Raw genomic sequence first — 9,126 nt, forward strand, 5'->3', positions numbered from 1 at the left:
AAAAATCTTAAAAAAAAAAAAAAAGAGTGAGAGTTCTGAGCAACAGCGGTTCAAGTCCTGGCCCGAGCTGAGCTGCCAACAGGTGGCAGGATGGCTCAGCAAAAACAAAACAAAACAAAACAAAAAATACGTTCAGTGTTTAGTATATGCCAAACAATAAAAAAATGAATAATTGTTAATTATACAATAATAGTAAGAATCTTAAATAAACATTAAATATTTTCTCACTAACCTGTAAAGCTTTACATAAAGCTGCATTTATGAATCGTCCTGGTGTAAACAGACTCTGCAAATACATCTCCTGTTAGAACATTAAAACAAAAAATATCACTCTAAAAAGATAAAAATTGGAAAAATTTGAAGAATTCAACACATTAGGATCAGCGCTGAGTTTCTAATATATGAACATGGAATTCTGGCCCTTCTAAGAGTTGAGCAATGACGAGTAGTAGAGCAGTGCTGTATTTTCACACTGAAGGGTGAAGATGGCAGTGTCTTTGAGTCAACTGGACGTACTATTCGGGAAATGATGTGCTCCTCAGGGAACGCCTCATTGGGTTATATTGGAAAACACAGCTTGTCAAATGCCACTTGAGGATGAAAAAAGGGGAAAGTAACCTCACAGGGAGATCTGGTCATAAATTCCTAACTGGGCAGGTCATGGTGGATAGTCACGCCCCAGGCCTATAACTTTAGTTAAAGGTTGCTCTTTGCCTTAAGCCAGGCCTATCCACGGTTTCTGTGCATCTAGGTTAACAAACTTTTGAAATAAACTGTAACCACCTACAAAGGAGCACATAATCTTGTTAACAATCCCTGACTTACTTTCTCTCACCTCCATGCAATTTTCCTTATGTTCCCTCCTCAATCTCAAATGCATAAAAGAAGCTGCAAAACTGTTATTCTGGGGAGCATTTGAGATCTTGCTCCCTGGCATGTGTCGTCAATTTGGCTCAAATAAACTCTCACTAAAATTCTGAACAGGTTTGGATGATTTTTCCGTCAACACAATCTTAAACGGAACAGGCGAATTGGCGGTATGCACTGGTAAGAGAACAATTAAACTGGTTTTGACACCATTCACAAAGTACTCATTTTATGGTTCACATATTAAAGAAAATGAACCAAGAATAATAGGCATTATATGTAAAAACAAAGAGAAAACTGCACAAACTCTCACAAGTGGGGAAATAAAGTAGAGAGAATAAAATGGATAACCTCACATTGCCTAATTATTTTGACCAAATTTCATAAACCAGATTTGCCAGTAAGTAGCAAGCCTGATTGACCTTCATTCAAGTTTCCTTCCTTCTACTGAGGTTCTAGGGAATAAAATAACCAAAATGAAGGAGAAAAACAAGGATTTTAAGAATTAGCATATAATTTTGGCTTTTAGACAAAAGTCAAGAGCCAATAAACTCTTGGGATTAAAAACATAGCAATATTCAATTTAAAGGGGGTTTTCCAATCCTACAAATAGTCACTGTTTCAGGCCCAGAGCCTGTAAATTTTAAACTCATTTTAACAATAAGGCACAAACTGAAAGCCTTATCTTCCATTTATCCTGAGGGCATCTTGGAAAAGACAGACTGGAGTGTTCTGCTCTCCACTGCATTACCGTTTAAAGTTATTTTCTTCATAGTNTATATATATATATATATATATATATATATATATATATACCTGTCAGAATTTATCTTATTTCTCGTTCGTAACATGGTTAGTATAGTGGACAGCTAGGGTTTGTGCCTGCCCAGAATCTGGCTGCCCTTCTTTTACTAACAAATTCCTTATCTTTCTCTGGGAAACCATTCCTCCACTATCCATACTCAACTGACTTCACCACCCTCCACAGTAGCAAGGTCTCTGTTGGACATGTTTCTCATGACAAGCCAGAATATTCTATTCCTCCTGATCAAAGTGACTGTGTCAGGAGACTGATTGATGCACATGGCTCAAGCCAGGCCAGTGAATGTCTATTCCAGGACCAGCGACAGAGGTGCTCTCTTTCCTCTGGGGGCGCTTCCTTCACAGGATGCACAGGCTCAGGAAACCTGCCTGAGAAAAAACCCAACGAACAGGAAAGCAGGATAGAGACAAAGGAGAGATCAAGCCTGAAAGCACTGTTCCAGCCATGGCTGAAGCCAGGTTAACTGTGGACTTCTCAGCTGCACAAGCCAATATGTTCTCCTTTGAAGCTTAAGTCAGTTTGAGGGGTTTCTTCCATCTGCAACTGAAGGAGTTCTAATACAACTGGTTCTTCTCAAACTAATGATCAGGGTAAATCATCCCTTTATATAAGTCTTAGCATTGCTTACTCTGGGCTCTTGATCGTTTCTGATAATGATCTCTTCTTCTGGCAGTGGCTGCATAAAAACGGGATTCCACTGACCTGCAACATTACTGCAGAGAAAAAAAGTCCATAAGCCTACATAAAAATGACAAATAACAACAAAGCTTATGCTGTTGGCAGTGTCTGGGCAGGGAAGGCCCCACCACTGAACCTCTGCAATTACTGCTTGATCAGTTTTATTAAAAATGTTTCAGAAAAAAGAAACTTATTCTTACCAGAGTCTGGTTTTATAGAAGTACTCTTACCAGTTTTAACAGTTACCTTCCTGAAGTTAAAACTCTAAACACAAGTCTACAAATAATAATAGCTAATTTTTTACTATATGTATGTGCATTTACTATACGCTAGACATTACACTAGGTGCAGTTCTAGATATTACTCGCGTATGCCTTATAACTTTGAAGAATGTATTAACCCCATTTTGCTGATGTGGAAAACTGAGGCTAAGGGTATCTCACATCTAGTAAGTTGTACAACCAGGATTCAAACTCTCATCTAATAATCTCACAGATTATTTGCTTTTTTACCACTTTGTTTGAATGCCATCTATCACGAGTACTCTATTTTCTGAGGTGGGGCTGCTCAGGCAATCTGGGGGCAGCTATTTCTAGAATTCCATTCTAGAATACAGGGTTATGAGAGACCCTTCCCCTTCCCCACCAAAGGTTCAATTAGTTTAGTTCCAGGGACATCAAGCTGTGTTCCAGGAAATCCTGCCCAGGTGTTTCAGGGATTACACAAGTGTTTAACTCAAAATTGGTCTTTAAAATGTATTTTGTTTAAAAAAAATCAAATTAATACTATGTGCAGTAAAAACAACAGATACCAAATATATCTAATAATATAAATTATCAACACATTAAATTGTGTTATAATTTTATACTCATAAAAAATACTAGTTTTGTTATATAGGAATACACTATCTTTTGAAGAAAAGGGTTTCCTGTTTTTAAAAAAGTTTGAGAAGCACTGTACTTGTACAATCTGTTTCTCATCTTATGAGTAAACTGAGAACCCAAAGAGGCTGCAGTGTCTTTTGGAAGTTGTGTGTATCAGAAACAGTCTTTGCTTGGGCCGGCTGAGTGGCTCAGTTGGTTAAGAGCTCGCTCAAGAGTTTGAGCTCTGAGCAACAGCGGTCGAGTCAGCCCGAGCTGAGCAGCCGTGAGCTGCCAACAGGTGGCAGGATGGCTCAGCTAAAAAAAAAAAAAAAAAAGAAACAGTCTTTGCTTAAAAGCAAAAAAACACTTCCCAGATAAGAAGTATTTTGAATATGTGCTATCTCTCCCAAGAAATACGGTATTTTCCAACCCTAAAAATCCTCATTTTTGTTTTAAAACCAAAAGGTAAGAAATAACACAAAATGCCAAAAAAGGTATTTCAGAAAATAGTTAACAATAGGCAAACGCAAGGTTCAGTTCTTTAAATGCAAACACTTGACTTTGGTTCTACATAAAAAGCTCCCATGTTTTTTAGTATGAAACAGCTTGGGGTAAGGTAGGATGACAGAGGTAAGTGGTCCATACTGTTCAAAGTTGATGTATTTCACAACTGTTTGGTTCTCAGCATCATGCCACAGGGCCCAGATATCCGTAGGGGTTAAGGCAAAATCAATCAGTGTCTCCTAGGAGGAAATGTGGAGGAAAAAAGGGGGTTAAAATAAGAAAGGGTAGTAGTTTATGATGACTTAAATTTGTATTAGTAGCAGAGGTAAAAGCAAGAAAACAGAAGATAGTACCACACGAACTTGTTAAAACCTAAATAAAATTTTCTTTGCATACATCAGGAAATATTCCATTTTAACATTTCAATCCCATTACAACATAGTCGAGTTAGCCAATACTTCTTTCCTGTACTTGTGTAATATGCAAAGGACGATCCAACCTACCTGAGAAGTGAATAGGGAGGAAATGTGATCCAGGCTGTAGCGGTTATTCTCAGTGCTCACCATTTGGAAAACGCAGAACTGTTAATACACAAGTTGATAATTTATTACTTGAGATAATCAACATGCTACTTTTTCTAAACAAGAGTTATCAGCATATAGAAAAAAATTTTTTAAAAAGTGTGGTCAAATACACATAACATTTATCATCTTAACCATTTTTTTTTTTTAAGCTGAGCCATCCTGCCACCTGTGGGCAGCTCAGCGGCTGGGAATCAAACCGGCGACCCTGTTTGTTGCTCAGAGCTCGCACTCTTGAGCAAGCTCTTAACCAACTGAGCCACTCGGCTGTCCCTATCTTAACCATTTTTAAGTGTAAAATTTAATGGTGTTAAGTACATTCACATTATTGTGCAACTGACCCCCAAAACTTTTTTCATCTTACAAAACTGAAACTCTGTACCCATTAAACAACTCCCATTCCCTCTCCTGCGAGCCCTTGGCAACCACCATTCTACTTTCTGTTTCTATGACTTTTCCTACTCTAGGCACCTCATATACATGGAATCATAACAATATTTATCTTTTTGTGATTGGCTTATTTCACTTAACATAATGCCCTCAAGGTTCATCCATATTGTAACATGTATCATAACTTCATTCCTTTTTATGGCTGAATAATATTCCATTTTATGCATATACCCTATTTTGTTAATCTATTCATCTGTTGATGAACACTTGGGTTGCTTCCAACTTTTAGATATTATGAATAGTGCTATGAATGTGGGTGTACAAATATCTCTTTGTGACCCTGCTTTGAATTGTTTTGGGTATACACCCAAAAGTGGAATAGCTGGATCACAGGGTAATTAACTCTAATGACTGATTTTTGAGGAATCGCCATACTGTTTTCCATAGTGGCTGCAGTATTTTCCATTCCCATCAGCAATGCTAAAGGCTCCAATTTCTCCACATCCTTGCCAACATTTGTTATTTTTTATTTTTTTTATAGCAGCAATCCTAATGGGTGTGAGGTGGTATCTCATTGTGGTCAGAAACCCATTTTTAAGTTTATATTTTTACCAAAGTACAAAGACAATTTCAAACATACACACAATACAAATCAACCTTAGTCGGTTAATCTTTATTAAAAATAAAACCCTGTAAAATAACTTGCGTTTAGTATTTAACTCCACTGCCAAAACAAAAATTTCAAACTCAAAATAATATTTGATGGTATTTTAAGTAATTTTTTTGATAAAGAAATTCACTGATAAAAGCAAAAATGATTGAGACTGATAAAAGACTAACAATAATTCTGTCCTTATAAACAATTGTCCACAAGGAAGTACTAAAAAAAATATGCACGGAGAGTCCGTTTGAGACAAAAATAGGAGTGTATGAAATATGAAAAATATATGTAGTGTTCATATTCACCTAAGCCTAGAGCTGCATTTTACAATCTGTGGATCTCAACTCATCAGTGGAACATGAATCAATTCAGCAGGTCTCAACAAGCATTAAAAATAAAACAAAACAAAGTATCAGAGTTCATCAGTTCATCATTCATAATAAAGGTGTCTCATGAAAATGTTTTTCTGTTATGTGTCCATCATCACATATGTGCAGCAATGCAAAATATTTCTAATTATAGATTCTAGCTGGTCTAGAGTAGTGGTTCTCAAAGCACCTGTGGTAAAGGACCAGTTTTTGTGGGTTTTTTAAAATTTCCAATCCACTGTAGACTGATTACTTTGATAAAATATAGAAACCTTGAATGGGGGTGTCTATGGCAATGTCAAATCACTACAAAAGGGAGAAAAAACCATGCCAAAGAGCAGTTTTTGTGAAGAACAAAAAAAAGACTGCAAGTTCATTACAATCTGAATAAGCCTGAGTGTTATAAAAAAATTTCATCGGGTTTTTGGCTTCACTGATAGAACCATAATGCTCAAAACAAAGGAGAGAAGAGCTGTGCTCAATTTGACACCACTCCTAGAATACCACATTCAATTCTAGATCTAACTTTTAGAGCAGTGGTTCTCAAAATGTGGTCCGTAGACTCTCAGAGGTCTTTGAGACAGTTTCAGGGGGTCAGAGAGGTCAAAACTCCTTTCATAATACTACTATGACATTATTTGCCTATTTCACTGTGTTGATATTCGCACTGATGATGTGAAAGCAATGGTGGGGAAAATTTCTGATGTCTTAACATGAATCAAGGCCACCACACCAAAGTGAATACATTTCCATAATAAAAACACTCAACAAATTAGGAATGGAGAGAAATTCCCCAATCCGATAAATGGCATTTACAAAAAAATTCATGGATAACATCATATTTAGTGGTGAAACACTGGAAGTTTTCTCCCTTAGATGGCATGTAATAAGCATGCCATCTGTGTTTCCATTTAAGACACTAAGAATGTCAGCTCTTGCCACTGCAACACTGTACTGGAGGATCTACGCAGGTCAATTAAGCAAAAAAAAAAAACCCTAAAAAAACAAACAAAAAATGAAAGAAAGAAAAACTATTTTATTTGCAAATTACACTATCTTGTATGTAGAAAGTCGTAAGGATTCCACTATAACAGTGTTAGAACTAATAAGAGTTCAGTAAAGTTGTAGGATATAAGATCAATATACAAAAATCAATTGTATTTCTATAAACTTGCAATGAGCAATCTAAAAATGAAATTAAGAAAATAATTTCATTTACAATAGCTTCAAAAAGAATAAAATGCCTAGGAATAGAGTGATCAAAAAAGCTGCGAAAGTTATACTCTGAAAAGTACAAAACATTGTAAAAAAAAAGTTAAAAATCTAAACGAACAGAAAAGCATCCCATGTTCATGGACCAGAAGACTTAATACTGCTAAGATGGTAAGACTTTCCAATATGATCTACAGAGCCAACAAAATCTCTATTAGAATTTGTGAAATAATAAGAAATATATATATAGGTCTCTACCCCTGGCTCCTGACACTGAGCATCTAAAATAAAACCTTGCAATCTCCTGAGTGACAGGGGTGTTAAGAGCATCTTTTGTTCTAATATTTAACGTTTGATCCAGTTCTTGACACAGAGGCCTTAAATCCCTTGGGTATGAGGTGACTCCTGGATAGCTTCAGGATGGGGGCTGGTCACCAGAAAGACCAAGCCAGGATTAGACGCTTGGAACTTTCAACCCCCCAGGGAAGGGAGAAAGGCTAGAGATTGCGTTAATAATGGATCACGCCTACATGATGAAGCCTCCATAAAAATCACTAAAGTACGGGACTTGGAGTGCTTCCACGTTGGTGAACACATCCATGTGTCAGGAGGGTGGCACACCCCAACACCGGCGGCCAGAAGCCCATGCACTCAGCACCTTTGTGGACCTTGCCCTGTGTACCCTTTCATCTGGCTGTTCATCTGTCTCCTTTATCATATAAAGGCAGAGCAGCAGCCAGCGTGGGAATCAGAGCTCCCGCAGGGCAAGGAGGACAAGCCTCACTGGAATGTCGTTAAGATTAAATGGGTACCATGTAAACTGGGAGTTCAGATAAGCACATTCCCAGCGTTGGCTATTAATATACATGAAGGGCCTGGCACTGTGCCAAACGCCCAACAAATGGCTGCTATTATATGATTATACCATTTATTACAAGGTAAATATTCATCTACGTACAACAGCTAATATTTGGATGACAAGCAAAACTACTTCTAAAAATTAACTTCTCCTCAACCACTTAACACCCACATCCCTTTCATAACTCCATTTTTTCATAGGCTTCTATATGTGCTCTTTCTTGTTTGGTTTTGGTTAACTTTTCCTTTCATATTCCTTTCAACTCTACTCCCTTTCACCCTGACTTCTCCTTCAAGACCTTTTAATTCACAGATTAGCACAAAACCCGCTATCTCAGTGGAAACAGTACATGAGACGTCTAGGTTGGTGTGAAAGCTGAAATGAACCCCGTGAGTCTGCAGCTACTTCCCCACACCATTACACAGAGTAACTTGACACGTGTCATGTGTTGCATACCTGTCCTCGCTTTGGTGCGTGCATGTATATCCCCAGGTAGAGCCCCATGTTAGAGGAATAGGCAAGTCGTAACTTGTGTCCGGTCCCCGCAGTGAGCCGAAGGTCTTTATTCACAGGAACATAATCCAGCATGTCAGCTACCATCAGGCACATTTGGTCCTTCTCAAGACAAGAGTTAATGAGTAGTATCAAAGAATATTTAGGTTACAAAACAAACGCTCTCCCGTTTTTTTGTTTTTGTTTTTGTTTTTAAATTGGGGAATTGGGGGAGGGGAACAGCACTGGGGAGTCGGGGAAGGGGAACAGACAAGTTGCTGTCCTTTTGTTCTTCAGTCTAGTTGTGGAAGACATCGCTTCACTGGCACACGTTGGTATTATCATTGAGCAATTCCTGGGTGAGGCAGACCGGTCGCCCACCTCTGGACAGCCATTCAGGGCAGCTCTTGGCAGCTCACGCTGGCTGTCAGGCCACTCACGCTGGCTGCCGGCCACACACAGTAGCTTATGGCAGCCCACTGCAGCAGGGGCTGCAGCCTACGCCGTCGCCTCACGGCAGCCCAGCTCCAGGTCGAGCTGTTGATCACCATCTTAGCTGTGAGGGCAGTGTCACTGGCCCTCATGTGGGATCCAAACTGGGGCCCTGCTGCTTAGAGCTGGCGTCCCAAGCCAGTTCTTAACCAACGTGCCCCTGCCCTCCCTTTTTAAAAGACACACATCCTGGGCTGGCCGAGTGGTGCGTTGGTTAAGAACTGGCTTGGGACACCAGGGGGCCCCGTTTCGGATCCCACATATGAGGGCCAGTGACACTGCCCTCTACAGCTAAGATGCTGAACAACAGCTCAACCTGGAGCTGGGCTGCTGTGA

General features: G+C 38.9%; 1 protein-coding gene across 1 annotated transcript in view; it reads right to left on the bottom strand.

Moving 5' to 3' along the window:
• NUP160 (nucleoporin 160) overlaps positions 1–9,126 on the bottom strand; it is a 45,185-nt gene that overhangs the window by 26,486 nt on the left and 9,573 nt on the right. Inside the window, exons 7-11 of the mRNA XM_019656490.1 lie at positions 8,263–8,421; positions 4,239–4,316; positions 3,877–3,974; positions 2,319–2,403; positions 233–301 (exon numbers count right to left, since the gene is read on the bottom strand). Of these exons, the coding sequence (XP_019512035.1) occupies positions 233–301; positions 2,319–2,403; positions 3,877–3,974; positions 4,239–4,316; positions 8,263–8,421 (489 nt within the window). The remainder of the gene's footprint in view (positions 1–232; positions 302–2,318; positions 2,404–3,876; positions 3,975–4,238; positions 4,317–8,262; positions 8,422–9,126) is intronic.

This window comes from Hipposideros armiger, unplaced genomic scaffold, assembly GCF_001890085.2.
Source record: "Hipposideros armiger isolate ML-2016 unplaced genomic scaffold, ASM189008v1 scaffold_258, whole genome shotgun sequence".
NCBI classification, from domain to species: Eukaryota; Metazoa; Chordata; class Mammalia; order Chiroptera; family Hipposideridae; genus Hipposideros; species Hipposideros armiger.